Below are 20,444 nucleotides of genomic sequence, written 5' to 3'. Positions count from 1 at the left end.
AAATATGTTCTCTGAATCCCAACTTAATTGGCGTTACATAGTTAGGCTTTCTAAAAGCTTTGCTTACCAATTGCACCTGAATCAACTAAGCAATCATAGGTGAAAATAACAAGTCACTGTGGTGTTGATCAGTTGATGGATGTGTAACGGGACAACAGCTTTCCAAACGTGTTCATTAATTATCTTGGTTCTAGGTCCTAGAGGCGGGGATGTGGGGCAGGGTTGCTGATAATATTGGCTCAAACATGTATAAAGCAAGGCAGTGATGAGGGTAACAGGTTATATAGTGGGAACACGGCTTTTCATCACAAGGGCAAAGTGATGTATGGGGCAGGACAAAAAGGGTCCCTATTTGCTGGTAGGGCTTGAGTTGCCAGTGAAACTGCCAGAGTGTGGCAGCAGTGGAAAAGGCGGTATTCTGTAGTACCCATGAGCTTATTAAAGTATTCTGCTGTCATCTCAGAACTGCAGAGCTGAAAGGGACCCCATGAATCATGAAGTCCAGCCCCTGTCGAAGAGGCACAGTTGGGAATCAAACTCCCAACCAGATACTCAGTATCTAAGTCACTGAGCTATCCAGCATTTTAGAATAGAAATTTACTGTCTCAAGGTGCAGCAACGGTTGCCAACCTAGGCCCCTTTAAAGAAGCACTTGATAAACAGTGACAGCTAGGACCAACAGGTACTAATTCTGATCGCTGTTTTACCTCCAGTGCCAGAGGAACTATCCTTTAGGGCATTGGTCCCCAACCTTGGGCCTCCAGATGTTCTTGTACTACAACTCCCAGAAGCCTTCACCACCACCTCTACTGGCCAGGATTTCTGGGAGTTGAAGTCCAAAAACATCTGGAGGGCCAAGGTTGGGGACCACTGCTTTAGGGAACTGGTGGTGTGTCCATTCCTTGCTTACAAGTCTCCCGGAAGCCTCCTGGTTGGCCAGTTTGGGCACAGACCGCTGGACTTTCCTCACATTAAATGGAGGGGGGTCGGTGTAGTCCCACCAAAGGCATGCAGACAAAACTAGACTTAAGTTCATGCTATGAAGATCCAGCTTCATCTAAGCACTCAGAGAATTGAGAAAAATAGCAAGAGACGTGTCTTTTTCAGTGCCCTTGTATTTCTCTCTCTCTCTCCCCCTTCACTGGTGTGAGTATCTCAGAAATCCGCCCTGCATGTCTTTGAAAATATGAAAGAAAATCGTTTGCTCTTTTCAGCCGGCATAAAGCTGCTCTAATAAAAGATGCCTCTTCACATATACAGTATTTCTGTACACGGTGGAATTTGTAAATGCGGCAGGGAGGGAGCCCCACAAACACATTCATTCGTTAATAAGAGCGTTCCTGAGGTAATGCCGGCGCGTGCCCTGGGCCCTAATTCATCGCAGGAGGCCTGAGAGGAGCGCAGGCGCGATAAGTGGCACCCAGGAGGAGCGCGAACAGGAACACTCAGGCGTTCCCTCCCGATCTACCTGGCCGTGAGGTCATGCCCACCGATATTACAGGCTGTCGTGATTTTAAATGACAGGCTACCTGCCCCAATAAGATTCAGCCCCAGGCTCTTCTCACGCCCCGATCCGTGCTCCTTTCCCTGGAAGCGCCTCGAAAACGGTTGGCCAATGCGAAGCCCGCAGGGGGGAGCGTCTTGCTACAGCTCTCCAATGAGAGGACAACAGGCGCACGCTCGCTTCTCCAGAGCCAATGGAGAAACACGGCCGAGAAGTAAAACGGTGCTGACGCTTATTTTAAGGGGAGCAGCCAAACAGCAAGAGCATTAGATTGAGTGGCGGCCTCGTCATCCAATTATTCGTTTCGTGCTCACGAGGAAAGGAAAAGCCAATGATCGAAGAGTAAAATTGGAGGGACGTTTTCGTTGTCCATCAGGCAATCAGCGAAGACGCAAGGCCCGCCCCCCTCAGCTTGTTTTTCACGGAGTGGTAGGCGTGGCCACGGAGAAGACATCTCCGCGGTCTCAGCCAATGAGTATAACCTAATCCTTGGACTGACAGCTCGTCTTGACAAATAAATCCCACGCAATGATGTAAATGACAGCTGCTGGTGGCCCGCGTCGTCCCGCCTCTATTTCCCTCTGCCAGCCCTTTGCTCATCCCCCAATAGAAATGGCGAGCGTCCTGAGGGGCGGGAGCTTAAACCAATGAACTTCATCGGGAGGCGGTTTGGACTAAAGAGAGGGGGGAGGCTGCCGCCATCTTGGATGCCGCGGCGCCCGAGAGAGGGGGGAGAGGGAGAGAGAGAGGGAGAGGGAAAGAGAGAGAGAGAGAGAAAGAGAGAGATTGAGACCCGGAGACCCGGAGCCGCCGGTGAGAGAGCGAGGAGGGGTGGGGCCTAGGTTGGGGGCGGGGCCTATAATTACCTTAGGGGGTTCGGTTGGGGGCGTGGCCAATGGGGTCTAGAAGGGGGGTCTCTCTAGGTGTGGGTGTTGTGTAGGGCAAGGAGGTGGTGGTAGGTCTCGTCTCTGGGGTCTGGAGCAGGAAAGGGCCTTTGTGAGGGCCTGGACGTTTCTTGAGGTGGTGATCCCTGGTGAACCTCAAGAAGGCCTGTGGAGAAGGGATGGGGTGGCTCCATAGATGGGATTTGCATCTCTAGGATGTGGGGCCCTCATGGGCCAAAGGAGTGGGATGCAGGAGCGGCCTATGGCATGGCGGGATGTGGGTTCGGGTCTCTCCTGCATGGGCTGCTCTGTGGCAGGGAAAAGGGTTGCCTATCTTGTGATTCCTTAAGAGACTTACACGTGCCACCTTTGTTTGGGATGTTGTGGGGCTCCCTTTAGATAGAGTAGTGGTGATGAGACAGTTTGTTTAAATTAGAAGAAATTAAACTGCAAACAATTAACAGTATGTTTTCTATACACAGCATGGCCGGGACAACATATATGTGGGTGTATGATGGACATACATGCATATGTATGTCTGTGGTGCAGGCAGAGGTCTCTAGGAATTCTGCCCCAATGAGGTAGGCAGTGGTTAAAAGATTGGGGTGGAGGACCTGTTCAGATTGTCAGGATGAGGTCCTCTCCAGGCATAAGTAGTTTCAGAATCGTAAGAACTTGCATTATTGAGAAAATGCATAGGTAGCTGGATGTCTAACCAGTGCAGTGCAAAGTTGCACATATTGCTTTATTTCCTTCTTTCCACTAACAAATTTTGTTTTGCTTGACAAGGAGTTATTCAGAGGTGTGCTGCATCCTCTTGTCTAAGAAAAGGCCTCCTGGTTAATAGGTTTCAACAGCCATTGCCATACGTTTCACAGCCTTAGGGGCTGCAAACTCCTTTTGTGTCCCTTCCCTTTTAAAGCTGAAATTCCTAAGATGCAGAATGATGAGAGTGGTATGTGCAATGCCAACTTAATATATTTCTCTTATGCTACAGGAATATATACACAGGCTTGAATGATAATATAGAGAGTGATTGGCAGTCTATACTAAGCACAGCAGTTCTGTTGGGGGAAACATCAAGATTAACCCAACTGTCTGGCAAACCAGTTGCTTAACAATTCATAAGATGACCCAGTGAGCTCAGCTTTTTTCCCTCCTTTCCATGTTCTTGTTCCAGGGACAGTGCTTAAAAGTAAGGAACTTTATCCCAGGAATCTGAAAAATGTATTTCACCATATAGTTAGTAGTGATGCTGTTGCGTGACTTGATTATTCGTCAGACACTGGGCCTCAGTTAATTTGAACCTTGTAGTAAAGTGATGGAGAATAAATGTATTCATTTTATACATTTATTCTTAAGTTGGTAGCTTGTTTTTTTCTGTTCAAATGAAAAGTTGTAAGCATCTCACAACTGAAAAGTTATAAAATAAGCACATTATCTAATAAATAACATGAATAAACAAAGGAAGAAACCAAGGGGTTTAAAAAGCACATCTTATTCCTGTAGGACCTGTTGATTTTTTTTTTCAGGAAGTCTTTAGGTGGCACTGAAGCATCCTAGAGATTACTGGATCTCTTGAGAAAGCAAGATCTATATCCTAGGTGCTACTGCAGAGAAGGTCCATATACACAGTGCCATATACCAAATCTGATGATAGTAGAATATGGAAATGGGTGATGATGAAGGTCATGAAGCCCACAGCTGAGTGCCAATTGGTTAAAGAAGTCTTCCCTGATCTGAATTTCTCCACATATTTTGGCTATGATACCCATCACTCACGACCACCTTACTCTGCTGGAAAGGCTTATGAGAGTTGTGTACTGAAACATGAAGAGACACTCAGAATGAGTAAGACTTTTGTAGGCTCTTTGGTACCTGGCTAAGAAATACCAACTTTTGGGAGAATAATGAGAGTAGCATTGTGAGTTGTCCTCAAAAGTAACTTTTTCTGATACTGAGCCAGGTAAATTAGTTGTCAAGATTTGTTAGAAGGCAGCTTCATCAGATTTGATCGTATGAGTGTAGAGGTCAGGAATGGAATCTGGCGTGCTGGCTTGCCTGACATCGCAGCCGGGGTGGAATATGAATTCCCAGATTGCAAGGACCACCTGAAATTGTGATAACTTAATAGCAATTATACCTAAATATTGGGAGTGGGGGAAAGAATATTGGTTGATGGTTTGATGGCGGTATTGCACTGGGTGATTGGTAGATGGTTTTCCAGATGGTTATGTTATCAAAGCTCGTGATACAGATGTCAGGAAAACAATATTTTCCCAACATTCAAGCTATAATGGGGGAGAATGGCATTTTTCTCCCAGGCAGTTTGTCAGCTGCGTTTGTGACTTTAGTGTGGAAACTAGCTGTTCAAATGCCATTAATCTTGTGATGTCACTTGTGATGGGGAAGCATTTTTTTTTTTGTTCTGAATGATAGAACTGTTTGGAAACTGCACAGGATAATGTTTATCTAGCCCTTCAAAATATTGGGGTTAAAGCCACTAAATATTGGCAGGGCTGTTCTCTTCTTTGTAGCAATAAGGTAAAGGTTCCCCTCGACAATTTTTGTCCAGTCGTGTTCGACTCTAGGGGGCGGTGCTCATCCCCGTTTCCAAGCCATAGAGCCAGCGTTTTGTCCGAAGACAATCTTCCGTGGTCACATGGCCAGTGCGACTTAGACACGGAACGCTGTTACCTTCCCACCAAGGTGGTTCCTATTAATCTACTCGCATTTGCATGCTTTCGAACCGCTAGGTTGGCGGGAGCTGGGACAAGTGACGGGTGCTCACTCCGTCACGTGGATTCAATCTTACGACTGCTTGGTCTTCTAACCCTGCAGCACAGGCTTCTGCCGTTTAGCCCGCAGCGCCACCACGTCCCTTATCTTTGTAGCAATAGCCTCTCTCTAATATTATGGACTTCCATCTATTTAGTTTGAATTTTCTTTAGATTTCATTTTAACGGTTTGTGTTTCTGTCTCTTTCAGGGTTCCCCTGAGTCGTAAAAAGAAACAGATGAGTCCATTTCCCCTGCTCTCTTGATATTATTATCTTCATATTGCAGGTGTCCAGTGAGGCTGAGAGAAAGCTGTTTTCTTGAGGCTGTTTTCACCTAGTGAGTTTGCAATATAGATGAGATGTGAATCTGGGTTCTCCTGATTTGCCCTGCATTCTCTTCTGCTTAGAAAAATAAGGCTATTGGTATTATTATTATTATTTATTATTTATTATTATTTATTTAATTTATATCCCGCCTATCTAGTCGTGGTGGACTACTCTAGGCGGCAGTCCAGCCAGTCTCACTCTTGAGAGATAGGCTGTGATCACGCATTGACTATTACTAGTGCTTGATAAATATGGCAGAACATACAGATTGGGTGAAGAGAGAATAGTTTGTTCTCTTCCCCCACACATGTTGCCATCTTGATCTGCAGATGGCACCTTTCAAATTCAGTTCAGGATTGTGTGCCATTCCAACCTTTTGTATTTGTGGTTTTCTCTGCAGCAAGTTCTCCCATCCAAGAGCTGTATCTTTTAGAGATTACATAGAGGGACCTTTGTATATGAATATAGAAAATCATGTAGAAATAAAAATGTGACTGGAGAAAGTGGTGCAGATTGGAGGATCACATGGATAAACGCTGGGATGATGGAGGCTGCTTTCACAGTATGCTAGGAAAGATGTCTCTGAACCCAGAAGCTGTTGCTATATTGGGCAAACTTTTCTAGACATCCACAAGAGCCACTGGCCCTGAGATAGTTCTTGTAAGGCTACATTCCTAACCCAGCACTTGCTGGAAGCAGGCCCCATAGGACAAATTAGGACTGGCATCCTGATCATAAAGCATTTTGCTGCAGTGCAGCCCCACATAGGTCTCTATTTTCTTTCAGACTCCCAAGCGAACCCTGGTCCTTTGCAGAGCGTTTCTGACATGCAGGTTGTATATGAAAGCAAATTGGAAGCAGCTTGGGATGGGTTAAGTAGCTTGATTTGGAGAGGGTAATTGTGGATTCTTTTGAAGAAGAGTAGAACCAGGTTGCTTGGAAGTAAGAGTCGGGAAATAAGTATCTTGATGTGCAACCCAGAAATAAACTTCCAGATATGACGATGATCAACTGAGATATGGTTTTAAAAACAGCTAGATTAAGTTGTAGAAGGTAGGCATCCATGATCTTCCATTGCATTCATTAATTTTCCTGTTTGAATTTGAGGGGTGTCATGGTAGGTTGCACAGCTAGGCAGATGTGGTCCTCCAGCTGTTTATTAGCTGCAACTCCCATACCTCTTCATCACTGGCTGTGCCAGATAGTGGTGATAGGCTTTGTAGCCTAAAACAGTGGTTCTTAACCTTTGTTACTTGGATGCTTTTGAACTGCAACTCCCAGAAACCCCCGTCAGGACAGCTGGTGGTGAAGGCTTCTGGGAGTTGCAGTCCAAAACTCCTGAGTAACCCAAGGTTAAGAACCAGTGACCTAAAACATTTGGAGGGCAAGAGTTGCCTGTCCCTTATTTCTTGTCAAATGTTGGCCTGGGGTGTTTAGTATTGATTTGTCCCACTTGTTTGTCTGTTTAACTTTGCAGTCGTAGGTAAGTTTCCACCTCTGTACAGCGTTCCGTCATCCTCATTTACTCTTTTTAAAATAATTGTTATGTTGTGGTCAGGTCTAAGGTCCAGCTATTCCTACATCCATCTTTCATCAGTGGACAGATGTTATGAATACATCTGGCTTATTTTTTTCCCCAATCTGTGTGCTGACTTCTATGTTTTTTAAATAAACTGTCAAAAATTAGCATTCTCAGTAGGTGTTGTCTACCTTTTCTGAGAATGGTCATCTTGAAGGTGGGAGGGTATACTTGGCCTACCTCATGCAGTTCCCCTCCAAAAGAATGAAGGGGAATCTAAGGTTTTACATCAGGGAGGTCAATAGCTGCACCCAGAAGAAGATGGGTAACATAGATTAAACATAAAATCAGATTTTAATTTAAAAACCACTTGGTTTGTTTTTGAGTTTTCTGTATGAGAGAATACACCAGAGTTTTAAAAAAGTGGTGTTGTTTGAGCGAAGATGTTATACATAATGCCACAATAGAGCATCTGCCTATTTAACGTCGTGCAGATCATCTATATTTAGTCTGCAATCTCATTACTCTTATCTTGGGGTAGGCCTCATTGAACTCAATAGGACTTACTTCTGAGAAGTCATACATTGGTTTGCACGGGTATTCTGTTGTCAGATAACGCAGACACAGTTGTGGGGTCTGGGGAAAAATACTGTTCTGTAACTATTGACTACCTCTTTCTTCTGGAAGCTTCTAGTTTCCAAGCGAGTGCTCTTATTTCAGATTCTTAGATGGGCCTAGAGAGTGCCAAGCACAAATCCTTAGTTTCAGGATTATTCCCTGCAAAAGATGATAAATCTGTAGTGCAAATGAGCCCTAGATGAACAGAAAGAGTTTTATGTTCCTGCATGGGATGAACATTCTATGCAGCTACAAGTATGCTTTTTAATTGCTGTAGCAACCAGTTCACATGTGCTTATTCAGGAAGTCTAAAATGCAATCCAAGCCTACATTTGCTTGGGTGAACGTTGAGTCCCAGCAAGCTAAGTGGTGTGCAAAGCATTGTCGACTTAAAAAGCTGGAAAAGGGATTTAAGTCAGCCCTTTTACATGGTGAGTTAAATCAGTGATTTTCACTGCCTTGGTTTTAATATCAGTTTATCTTCATTGAGATTGAAGTATGCACAGATTGTTACACAGTAAATAAAGATGCAATGTTCAAAACTTGGGAGTAATTTTCAACCTTCTGCTCTTGGGATCTGTGTAGTTTCTTCAGAATGCTTGTCATGGGTTTCTCTGTAAGAAGACAAAAAAATAGTGGGCACATTTCTCTGAAAGACAGGAAATGTTGGATGTCTTCTGAGTCAGTGGTTCTTCTTCGTGGCCTCTGTGAATCCACACTAATGGGTTAAATCTGCGCTTGTGCAGAGGCCTTGGAATATTCTAGAGCTTAAAGTAACATTTTTGGCTCCTCCCCTCAGGACCTCATGGTCCAACCGCCCTAACAGTTAGCTCAGTTCTTATTTTTCTGCTGCCGAAAGAGGTCTCGTTTCTTAGAGCTCCTTCTCATTCTGTAAACGCAAGTAGAACAATCATTTGTTTTCTTTCTCTTTTAGCACCTTTTATAAGAGTTCTTGTTTTTCCTTTTGGTTCTCCATATGTTTTGAGATCTTGATCCAGAGGGCCAAAAGTTGAGAACCACTGTTTCAGATCACGTTCTGAGTTCACTGCAGAGGCAGTGGTGAAATCTGACATCCCTGTCAGGGTTCCACTTCAGTCTGTAGCTGTACCTAGAACAGAAGGTAAGTTGTAGGTGGTGGTGGCAGCGGTGGCGGCTGAAGCAGAAGTGGCAGCGGAAGCAGGAATCCTGGGCACGGAGGTGCCTCCAGACCCCACTCTGGATCTGCCTCCAGTCATGCCCAACCCCGCCACTACCTATAGCTCGGCTGGCCCGCCGCTGCCAGCACCAGCTACTCCGGATCCTGGCCTGCCACCTGTCAGGGTGCTGACACTGCGGCTGCAGCCACCTCCTCAAGTCTGGCTGCTGGGGGTAGCGATCCAGTGACTTGTGGCTCGCATGCCCACAGAGAGGGCTCTGTGTGCCAGCTGTGGCACGCGTGCCATAGGTTTGCCATCACTGGATTATGGCAGCCGTTCAAAATATTAAATTGGATTCGTAAAAATATGTATGTAAGACAATCAGGAACGTGTTTTTTGTGTGAAAGAATTTGTGAATTTGGTTCTAATACGTATTATAGACCTCTCAGTTGTAAGGTATCTACCTTCTTAATTCTTACTCTATGTCTGCCTGTTTGGCTGGCTCTGGTGAGTGGATCTTCATGGTCTAGTAAGAAAATCCAAAAATCGAAATAGAATCTGCAGGCCTTATCCTGCAACGGTGGTAGTGAACAGTTGGCCCTTCAGATGTTTTCGACACAGTGCTTACAATCATGTTATCGACAGCCTTGGTTGGAGTGTTTGGGAAAAGCCCCAAAGATGTAAATAGCCAAACGTTCATTTCCTTCAGTTTAGGTCATGGCCCAGCTTCTTTTGAACATGCAGTGGTTGTTTGAAAAATGATGGATTCTTGAGTATAGAAAGCTTGAACAGCATAGGCCAGGTGTGATTTGAAATAAAGTTCTAAACAGCTGTTCTACTGCAGTGGAAACAAAACACACTACATAAACTACCTGTAACAAGAAAACTGATGGCGGTTCTGGGTTTTTGGGGTTCTTTGGCCATGTTCTGAAGGAAAACTTAACAAAACCATAGAGGGATTCCTCTAATTTACAGCTATTTTATTAAAAGCTGCATTTTTAGTTTTAGATATTAAAATCTATTATGTTGTCGTGTTGGAGAGCAAACGGCTTCTGTTTTCTTTGCAGGGATTCTCTTAATAAGAAGGGAAACTCTTGTACTTAAAAAATCGGAATATGTGGACGTTGTTGAACTGTAACTCCCATCATCCCTGACAGGTGACTGTGCTGCTAAGGACTGATGGAAATTGTGGTTCCACAACATCTACTGGTGGTTCCAGAGGGAATAATGCCCTCCCACCAAGTGCTTCCACAATGATTGTAGTCTTACTATAGGATTCTTACTTTACACAGAGGTGCTGGCCTGTTTTTGTGGGTTTTGAGAAGCTTATGCAGAAATTGCTTGACAGGCAGGAACTGGCAGGTGAGACGTCTTCTGACCTGAACAGAGCCTGCTACCTCCTGAGGGCTGCAGCTGGTGTTAATAGCATGGGAGCCACATCTGGCTAGCAGAAAACACTGCTGTTTAGTTCTCTTCCTTCAGTGGCGTCATGGCCTGGGAGGCCGCTGTTTTCTCCAACTACAGTAGTAGGATTCTAAATTTGCTCTGAGCCAAAGTAAGAAAACAGAGGTAACAAGTCCTCTCTGCCAGAGAAGACATGGTAGCCCCAAAGCTGCAATGTTACTTTGAGAATTAATTCCCTTCGCACTCAGTAGAGCTGAGTTCTGAGTAGTCATGCATCAAAACAGGCTGTTTATATTCTAGTGGTACTTTAGATCCCGTGTCTTTAAGCTGCTAAAAGGAAATGTTGGAGCTTTCTGTGGCTATCCAGAAGTGGGTGGCAGTTGGTCCTGGGTGTCTTTTCACTGCAGGTGATAAAGAGTAAGGGTGGAGTCCTAGCCTCACAGTGACCTCGGGAGTTGTGAGTAGTGTGATCTAACAGATGGCAGGAGAGAAACAGGCAAACCAATACTTGTACATTCCCTGAAAATATAGTATCATTTAAGAAGTTGAAAATGCCTGGGGACATGGAATCTCTAAGTATCTATTCATATTGTAGAAGCCCTGATCAAATACGCTATGTCGCTGCCGATGTAAATCACATTTGAAATACTGTAGTCCCCTACTTGCTTCTCTCCTGTGTGTTATACAAGTAGCTAACTAGTACATGAGGGAGCAGACTAGACTGGAACTTGCATTCCCATGTGCTGCTTTTTTGAATGGCACAAGGGTTTTTAAAAAAATGCATGCACCCTTAAAAATGGTATTTTACCCCACACCTTGCTGTAAGGTGCTCCAGTTGATACTATCTCAGAATTCTTCCTATTGTTTGTGTATTTGATGATTTCTTCAGTCTCTGGCAAGTGAATGATAAATATAAGAATTTGCTGAGAATTTTAGAAAGAGGATAAGAGTACTGTAGGGACTTTTCCAGTGGTGCAGTTGAATCCATAATATTTGTTGGCTCCATGTACCCAGATGCACCAGTATGTTATTTATTGTGAATCTGCCACCAAAGAAGGGAGAGGGGGACACCTGCCTCTTTTGTGGGAGACATTTTTTGTCACCATAAGCAAATAAACCCGCTGCTGTTTACATGACTATGTTAGTGATGGGTATGATTGCTAGATTTATTCCTTACAATCCTTTTGTGTCTTTCGTAGCAGTGTGACAAGGAGAAGTTCTGTATAAAAACTTTTTTCTGGCGCACACAGAGGTAAAAGCTTAGACCCTTGTACTGTTGTTTGGTCGGAAACAGTTAAAGGCACCAAAGCCTTGACAGGAAAAGAAAAGGTGATAATGCTAGCAATGGGAGAGGGTTTCCCAGGCTACAGCAGTTGTATGTTTTGGGATGCTGAGAGATTATCTTTTTTATCCTCTCTTGTGTTTATCTGTCAGTAAACTTTCTTGTTTCATTCCGTAACAAGGGTCCTGCAATAACAACTCGGTCTATTACCATGTTTTGATAGTTGTCCCTCATGCTTCCCAGCATGCTTTCTGATGTGGTGGGTAGAGTTATTTGGAGGAGAAGGTGGGGCTTTTTCCACCTGCCATTCATGTGCTTTTCTCACCTGCACAGGAATCTGGCTTGAGAGAGGCAGACGACGAGTGCCTAGGGGCCACCAGGTAAGTGGCAGCCTTATACTTCCTCTGCCAAAAGGCATCGCCGAGCTCTCTTAGTTAAAGTGACACTACCAGTATCATAGTCTAGAAGTAGTGCTGGCCTCCCTGCTGAACCCTAAGGATTTCCTCTTGCTTTCTGATGTAGGTACAATTAAGGGCTGCTTTTAGTTGAAGTGTCGGGGAAGTTGATGGGGGAAGTTGTTTGGGTTGTGTGATTGTCCAGAAGGCCTGGCCCATGAAAAAAGTAACTTTTGCAACAAAAAAATGAAAAGAAAAAAACCTGCTGTGGAATTTATCTTCTGTGGCTTCCTGTTCTGATCACATTGCTTCACAGAGCCATTGAGAGATAAGAGTTTCTCCTTTTTAACATCTGATCCACAACTGGCTGATATCAATTGTCAGAAGCTGGTTTTTATCTCATCACATTCCTGTTTATTAAAATTGTTAGTACCATACTGTAGAGACTAAGGGGTGGTTGTGGTATGAAGTCAACTGAAAAGACAGCATGCAAGCATCCTGAAGGAGGACAATCCCTTCTCTGAATCTTCTATCTAGGATTATGACTCTTGTCCCTAGCAGGATTCCTGTCTTTATTAGTTGCATGGGAAAAAATCGATCAAGTGTTCCCTATTGTTGCATTGTCTGTATATTGGGGAGAGTTTCACCTGGTGAACACTAGCCTGTCCCACAAATACTGGGGGAAAATATTCCTTTGCTGTGCTTGTTTCATCTCTTTTTTTTCTGATAAACCCTGCCACATCATTCTCTTCATGATCCCCTCTGTATATTTCAGATTTTGCATGCCTTAGTTAAGTTTTCAGCATCAATTTTTCAAGGGAAAGAAGCTCCAGAGGTTTGATAAACAGAAAATCAACAGGAGGAGGTTTTTTGTAGCATACAGGTGTCATGATTAAAACCTTACCTTTAAATTTCTAGCTGTAATACAGCTGTTAAAAGTAGAAAGAATCTTCCGTTGAAAAGGGAAAAGATGGCTTCCCTTTTTTCAACATTTATCCTCCTTATCTCCATTTGGCTCCTCTTAGTATGGGGTATCAACTTTGCCTTCTCACTTTTGTTTCTGATTGTTCTTCTTCAAGCGTTGATGCTCTATAAAGTATGAAGAGAGCCTCTCTATAGTGAAGGAAACATGGCAGATAAGAGGAAGTTACAAGGTAAGATAATTCGTTGGAGCTCGGCATTCTGATGTTGTGGGAACTGGGCTTCTTTGGAAGTGAGGGTGGGGCTTTCTAAATTTACATTTTACAGCCAAGACTTATAGGAAAGGATGGAGATCTAGAGGGTTACAGTGGAAGAAATAGGGGGAAGAAAACCTGCCTGAAATGGACTTTTCTTAAAATGAAAGTGAAAACCATAGAAACTAGATTCTGGATTCTTTAAAGGAAGAGCAGAACTTCACGAAGGGAAGGAGATGTTGTTTCCTTTTTCCTTGGCTAGAAGGGGAGGCTTAGTACATCAGTCGGGCGAGGGCAGGGGTGGTGGGGGTTGTCTAGCCAGGCTATTTCTGTAATTGCTCTCAACAATTATTCTTCTCTTTCCCCACTTCCCAGGTGAGATTGATCGGTGCTTGAAAAAGGTGTCAGAAGGAGTGGAGCAATTTGAAGATATCTGGCAGAAGGTGAGGGTGGTGCTGTTTTATCCCTCTCTGAGCTCTGACCTGTATTGAGACCATCCAGCCCATACTGGTCTGAGAGGCTGTTATATCGTCCCACGTTAGTTCTTTTTGCTAGGTCTACAGAGGTTTATGTTCCTTTTCTTTTTTAATATATTTTTTTAAATGGGACCCTTTTGACTCCCTACTTTTGGTACCCTCTTTTGATCTTGCCTGCATGTCCATGATACTTTCCCAGACTTTATCAAGTCCCCATTTTCTCTTTTTCTTTCTCTGGCTGTCTGTGCTACAGCTCCACAATGCAGCGAACGCCAACCAGAAGGAGAAATATGAAGCCGATCTGAAAAAAGAGATTAAAAAACTCCAGGTAAGAATGTGCTCAGCTGCTTTCAAGGTTCGTCGCAGTCAGTCCTGGGAGAAGAAGAAAAGAACTGTTTGGCTGTGGGGGGAGGGCCAGAAACCAGGACAGGAGGGTCCTTAAGGACAGTGGTTCCCAACTTTGGGTAGCGCAGGTGTTTTTGGACTGCAGTTCCCAGAAGCCTTCACCACCAGCTGTGCTGGCCGGGCTTCTGGGAATTGCAGTTCAAGAACACCTGAGTTAACCAGGGTTGGGAACCACTGCTTTACAGTGGTTCTTAACCTTTGTTACTCGGATGCTTTTGAACTGCAACTCCCAGAAACCCCAATCAGGACAACTGGTGGTGAAGGCTTCTGGGAGTTGCAGTCCAAAACTCCTGAGTAACCCAAGGTTAAGAACCAGTGCTTTAGGAGAACAAAATATAGGAACCTTTGACTCTGTAGATCTTGCTGGTTTTCTGTTGGTTAAGAGCAGACATCCCAGTTTCTAGAAACTCGAAACCCTGCCATTTAAAAGGTGTGTATCCAGTAGCCTTCTTATGAGGTGGGGAGTCAGGATTCCTTAGTTTATTGGAAGAGTCGGAAGGCTGCATTCCTTCAAAGCCTTTTGATGGAGGTATCTAAATGTGTTGTGCTAGATTACAGCTCCCATCATTCTAAGCCATTTTGGCCATTTAAATAGCACTGGGTTGGGGAAGCCTGTGAAAGTGGACCTTCAGAAAACTTTGAATTTCCATAAAAGACAGGATGTGACAGATCGTTATGGGTTCCATTGAGGACAGTGATGTCTGGTTGTTAAAGCACAGAGGGGCTAGCTGCCAAGTTTCCTTCTTCTTGTTGCTACCTGTAGTGACAATTGTATATAATAAGTTACTCACAGCTTGTTCCTTCTCTTTGATTGTTCTGACCACTAGCCTTCGTTACTGTGGGTGGAAATTGAGGAAAGATCTTTTGGCCAACAAATCCTCTTCTGAACTCTTTTCCTATTTCTTCTGCAGAGATTGAGGGACCAGATCAAGACGTGGGTTGCATCCAATGAGATTAAGGACAAAAGGCAGCTAATAGACAACCGGAAACTCATTGAGACGGTAAGTGGGGTGAGAGATCTAGCTGCTGCATATCAGTGCACAGCAAGATGCTCAGTTAATTGGGTATTTCTTTTGGGAAGTTAGTGCTCCACTGAATATGTAAATAGGATATGCTTTATTTCATTTAGTGGGCAACAATGTTTTTATTCAGTCAGGCTTCTGACAATCAACCTTGCTTTCTGTGGAAGTAATTTTTAAATGGAGAGATGCTTCCTTTTTCTTTAACTGGTGTGATTGCAGATTTTGCTCTGTGCCTTCATTTGTTTTGTTTTAATTGTATTTGTGCTATTTTTGTAATTATGCACCCTAGTCATGGCAGAAAGAATAGAAATTAAATGAATTAATGTTTGTTCTTAGTTTTAGTGACTCACCTAGATAGCTTGTGGTTTTCATACACACACTGGTAGATGTGTGGGTTAAACTTTGCTTAGCTCCTCCCCCAAGATCTTGTAATTGGCTAGAAGGCAGTGTGACTTCATAAAGGTGATCCAGCTGTCCATTACAGACTAAGTACAGGCTGAGTAAGGAAGCAGGTGATTCTGTGGGGAGTCTGTAGGATCCCTTCAGGCAGCATGGGATAGATGGTGAGAGCTTGGGCTGCTTTTGGAAGAAGGTTTCTAGAACATTGTCAGATAAGTTTTATTTAGCTCTGAGCTGAGCCTCTTGGATCCTTTAGGAGCTTGATTTTAACAGCTATGTTTGCAAGGGTCAGCATTGAGTCTTGTGTAAGGCCTATACTAAGTTGGCCTTATCTATATCATGTAAAAATTTGCACTCCTGCAAATGTCACAGTTCTCATTTTCTAGTGTGGGAGTATCAAGCCCTGCTACAGTGTGTTCATTGTGGTAGAAAAAAAAATACTGATCTGCAATTTACAGTATGAGGCAAAAAAAATGTACTTGTTGGGTCATTCAAACTGCAGGATTGCTTTATGTGTGGAATGGTTGAATGCATTGACAGCTCTGCATGTGTGCAGTTGGTATTTGCAGCTAACCCCGACTCCTGAGTATGTGATGTGAGGCTAAAGCTAACATTTGTGTCTGTACACACTGTTCATGCATAATCTGAAAGGCCAGGTAACTCTATAGAAAGGCCTTAGATCTGATTTATGAAGCAGACCGAAATCTAGACTATTTTGCTTTCCTGTAAAAGGTACCATTTTCATTGTGATAGTACCATGTGGACGGTTTTCACAAGTATTTTTTAAAACCCAACATTTTGAAGGTTGTTGCAAAATCAGGTAAAGTTACAAAAATGATTTGGGAACTGAGGTTCTAATTCTGGTTAAGAGTGAAGAGTAGGAAGAAGTTATCAGCCTTTGGTCCTCCACTCTTCTGGACTTTGGACATGCTGACTGGTGCTTCCGATCATTGAAATCCAAAACAGCTGGAGGATGAAAACCACTGGATTAAGAAATCAAGATTCCTAGTTTTTCGGGTGGAGTAGGCAGTAAAGTTCTTAAAAGTTAGAATCCTGGTATTATAAAGTGGGATGTACCACTTCAAATGGCCAGTGGAGGGGAAAGCTGCTTTGAAATTTGTTCAAATCACCATGCTTTAAAAAAGCAACACAACAACAAAGCCATTTGTAAAACTAGCCCAGTCCTATATTGTTGTGCTGATTTTCTGCTGGCTGTTCTTTTAAAGTGGAAAACGTTTAGAAAGAGTTAATCCTTGCTGGAACCTGAGATATGTAGTTCATTGCAACTCTGTTTAGCAGGTGCTACCAGTTTATTCTGTGTTTGGTTTCCAGGCTTGATGTACAAACTATCCCTACTTTTCCATTAGTTACTTTTAAAAAAAAGAAAGAAAAAATGACTATACTGGATCCTGTTAAGGGGAGGGACACATGGCTGCATTTCTCTGCAGGGCATGTAGGAAGGCTCCTTCTTCTAGCAGCGCAATTAGTTTTTTGTCTGGGACACACAGGAGAGATGGAGCATTTCCATTCTTACAAGCCAGCCCACTGATTTGCTTGCACTGAATTCCTGGTTGCCTTTGGCTTTGTGGATTGTGTTTAAGTAATTCAGATTTAATTCAGAAATAATAGCCCAGTTTCCTGAGATTATCTCATTTCAGAAATCAGCTAGGATTATTTCATGAGTTTAATGTTCTTCATACATTTCAGTTACTACCCCCACCATAATAACTGGGGAATAACTAAGCTTGATTCTTGTGGAGTTTTTGTATCTCTGTGGTTTTAAATGTGTGAGTTGTCTCGAATGCTCACTGGCAAATAATATATGCTAGTGATTTGGATGTCTCTACGGTCCTTGAATTGTTTCCTTGTCCTGTCTCCACGGGTCCCTCTCATCTGTCTTTCCAGCAAATGGAGCGGTTCAAGGTAGTTGAGCGTGAGACCAAGACAAAAGCCTACTCCAAGGAAGGGCTGGGCCTAGCGCAGAAAGTGGATCCGGCCCAGAAGGAAAAAGAGGAAGTTGGGCAATGGTTGACGGTGAGTACAAGGGGGTGGGGCTTGCTCTCCAGTTGGCAACTGGAAGGCGAGAGTGGAACATTTTGTAGAGCTTCTGGAGGCAGTGAAAGTGACGAGGACCTTAAGGGCACAGATTTAAAGTATCTGCTCTTTAGGGGAGTAGAAATAACCAGTTGCCTTACGTGACATAACTAATTTTTGGTTTTAGTCCAGTAACTCTCCTGTAGCAGGTTTGCATTTTAAAGAGAGTGCCCCCAATTAATTGTTTCTGTTGTTTATCACTGGTTATACACACACATGTACATATATATATATACACATATATAAACATATGTGTGTATGTATGTAACAAACAAATACCATTCTGAGAAATGTTAAACAAATGCATAACTAAAGCACATTCAAAGCAGTAAGGTATAACATTTAAAAATCGTACTCAGGTCTTTGCCTGCTTGTGGAAGGACAGCAGAGATGGGGCCAGTCTGGCCTCCTGTGGGAGGGAGTTCCAGAGCCTGGGAGCATTTTAAACATTTTTAGCCTTACCTTGTTTCAGAGGGAGAGACCCACAGCCATTAAGACCTCATTTGACATAACATCATAACACTCTTTAGTTCTTTATGAAATCAACAGTCGTACATCAGAAGCAAGCACCCATTTGGTGCCAAGATGAAGCCAGTGTTGGCCCCAACCAGGTTTCCATGGACTAGGGGTGAGGTTGCTATAACCAGAGTGCCACATCTCTTTCATTTCAGCTCCTTAGAGGGGACAGTGGGTTTCAGAGGAGAGCCCTCTCAGCAGGTTATAATGCTTGGGCAGACATGTACAGAGAGAGGTGCTTACTGGTGGAAAATTTTTCTTGATGTGTCTGTTTACCAGGTAGGCTTCTTGAGTGTGTCCATGCACCCCAGAGTCTGACTGAAAAATGATCTATCTCTTTCCCCCTCATCTTCTTTCCGTTCTGCCTCCCAGAATACAATAGACACCCTGAACATGCAGGTGGATCAGTTTGAGAGTGAAGTGGAGTCTCTTTCTGTCCAGACGCGCAAGAAGAAAGGAGATAAGGATGTGAGTTGATTAATATACCTTCCCTGGAGATTTTGTGTGTGTGATGTGAGGGAGAACTGAATATGGAGGGATGTGGCTTGGTTTCATGCATTAAAAAGGAGCTGGACTTCTTAGGCAGGATTTGACATCCTGACTAGAGTGAGGAGCAGGATTGCTGTATAGTGGTGGCTCGCTAGACAGTTACCCCGCATAACAGTTTTTTCGCTAGACATTGGCTTTTTGCGATCGCTATAGCGATTTGCAAAACAGTGATTCCTATGGGGGAATTTCGTTGGACAATGTTTGGTCCCTGCTTCGCAAACCAATTTTTGCTAGACGATGATTTTGACAGCTCCCTCTGCGCTCACAAACAGGTGTTTTCAGGACTAAGCTTTGCAAGACAGCGATTTAAACAGCTGATCGGCGGTTTGCAAAGCAGCTTTCCTATGGCCGATCTTTGCTAGACAACAACGATTCTTCCCCATTGGAACACATTAAACAGGTTTCAATGCATTCCAATGGGGAAATGCTTTTCGCTAGACAATGATTTCGCTAAACAGCAATTTCAGTGGAACGGATTATCATCGTCTAGCGAGGCACCACTGTTACTAGAGAAAAGCTGAAGATACGGTGCATTGGCAACTGCTGCGTTCAGCACTGGGTACTTTGCAAAAGGCAATTTAGGTGTCACTTCTGTGTGGTTGGGTTAAAAAGAAGGGTGTCGTTTTAAACAGAGTCCAGAGTCTGCAGTTATCTGGATTGCACAACTCATCTTGTCTCAAAAGCATGGGGATGGGTAACATTAGGAAATTTACGCACACAAATGGACTGTAGTGGCAGGTTCTCGAAAGAGGAAAACATTTGGAGGTGGTGGAGCAGGCACTGAAACTCTTGATTCCCTCATGTTTTCTTTGACCTAGCTCAGTGCACAGATTATACTGGGGTAGTAGCAGGCTTTTGTCCAGTTTTGAATGTATCGTGGGGCATAAAGGAAAAAGTGGTTTGTGTTAAGCTCAAAATGTTGCACATGTATAAGACTGTTCTGCAGTGAAATGATTTCCAGACTGGTGGGGTTGAGGATTTAGAAGTCAGAACCATTGGCACAAGTTTATTTACTAATCCTATGTCCCACCCATCTTCCTGAAAAAAGTTTAAGGTACAATAGGACCCTCTTATCTGTGAGGTTCGGTTTCCAAATGGAAATCCATTGAAAATAATGCCTTGGTTTACATCTTTTGTTTGTTTGTTTCCGTTTACAAACAAATTTCCCCCAGGATGCATAGTGTCTGGAGGTTTATAGCACCATCCCTGTTCCTATGGCAATCCGCGTTACGGTTTACAAATTTTGTTACTTTACATAATGTCCCATAGAATGCATTAATTTTGTAAACTGAGGTACTGTACTTTTCTCTCTGTTTAAAAAAAAAAACTGAAGTTACCAAAACTGGCCACTAGAGGGAGCCAGAGAGTCTACTATGTATAATGTTGGCCATTATAATTGCTTTTGGTGTAACCCACATTTTTTTCAGCATCCATCGGTGTGGGCCTTGGAACTGATCCCCCATGGATATGGGGTCCCACTGTATCTTACACTGTTTTCCTTACATCATTTTCTGTCTGCTCTTCCTCTTGAGAAACTGTGTAGTGTAATGTTTAGAGCATTGCCCTGGAGCTTTGGAAAAACATGTTCTGGATCTTGGCTAAGCTATGAAACTGACTGGGTGAAGTTGGGCTAGTTACTTTTTCATCCCCTGACCAACCTCACAGGGGTCTTACAACAAGAAAAGTGAGGAGGAGGAGAACTATATAGACTACCTTAGGTTCACTGGAGGAAAGGCATGATATAAATGTAATTAGTAATAATAGTAGTTGTCATTGTCATAATTGCAGTGTCTACAAGGAAAGTTAGGTTGTGAGAAAGAGTGGCTCAAAGTGAGTTTCATGGCAAGACAGGGATTTGAACCAGAGTCTCTCCAACTCTAGTCTGGCACTTTTAACAGAAGTGGATTATTTATCTATTTAATTTATTTAACTTACCTTTGTCTATCTCCTGCCTCTCCAC

The 20,444-nt window shown here is 43.4% G+C and overlaps 1 protein-coding gene and 1 long non-coding RNA gene across 3 annotated transcripts in view; one reads left to right on the top strand and one right to left on the bottom strand.

Moving 5' to 3' along the window:
• The first annotated feature begins 2,188 nt into the window (after positions 1-2,188).
• CNOT3 (CCR4-NOT transcription complex subunit 3) overlaps positions 2,189-20,444 on the top strand; it is a 28,378-nt gene continuing 10,122 nt past the window's right edge. Inside the window, exons 1-9 of one of the 2 annotated variants that reach the window (XM_072976763.2) lie at positions 2,205-2,317; positions 2,871-2,969; positions 11,787-11,833; positions 12,928-13,002; positions 13,399-13,466; positions 13,753-13,827; positions 14,816-14,905; positions 17,231-17,359; positions 18,308-18,403. In XM_072976763.2, coding sequence (XP_072832864.1) covers positions 12,978-13,002; positions 13,399-13,466; positions 13,753-13,827; positions 14,816-14,905; positions 17,231-17,359; positions 18,308-18,403 — 483 coding nt within the window. In that variant the 5' untranslated portion in view covers positions 2,205-2,317; positions 2,871-2,969; positions 11,787-11,833; positions 12,928-12,977. Of the gene's footprint in view, positions 2,318-2,870; positions 2,970-11,786; positions 11,834-12,927; positions 13,003-13,398; positions 13,467-13,752; positions 13,828-14,815; positions 14,906-17,230; positions 17,360-18,307; positions 18,404-20,444 lie in introns of both variants that reach the window. The other variant, XM_020798983.3, reaches the window with a different exon arrangement.
• LOC144583393 (uncharacterized) lies at positions 5,940-8,276 on the bottom strand. The gene is made up of 2 exons (XR_013537148.1): positions 6,863-8,276; positions 5,940-6,718 (listed from the first exon to the last, which is right to left on the bottom strand). It is a non-coding gene; the product is annotated as an uncharacterized LOC144583393 (long non-coding RNA).

Source organism: Pogona vitticeps, chromosome 6 (genome assembly GCF_051106095.1).
Source record: "Pogona vitticeps strain Pit_001003342236 chromosome 6, PviZW2.1, whole genome shotgun sequence".
NCBI lineage: Eukaryota > Metazoa > Chordata > Lepidosauria > Squamata > Agamidae > Pogona > Pogona vitticeps.
This window is presented reverse-complemented; position numbering and strand designations above follow the sequence as displayed.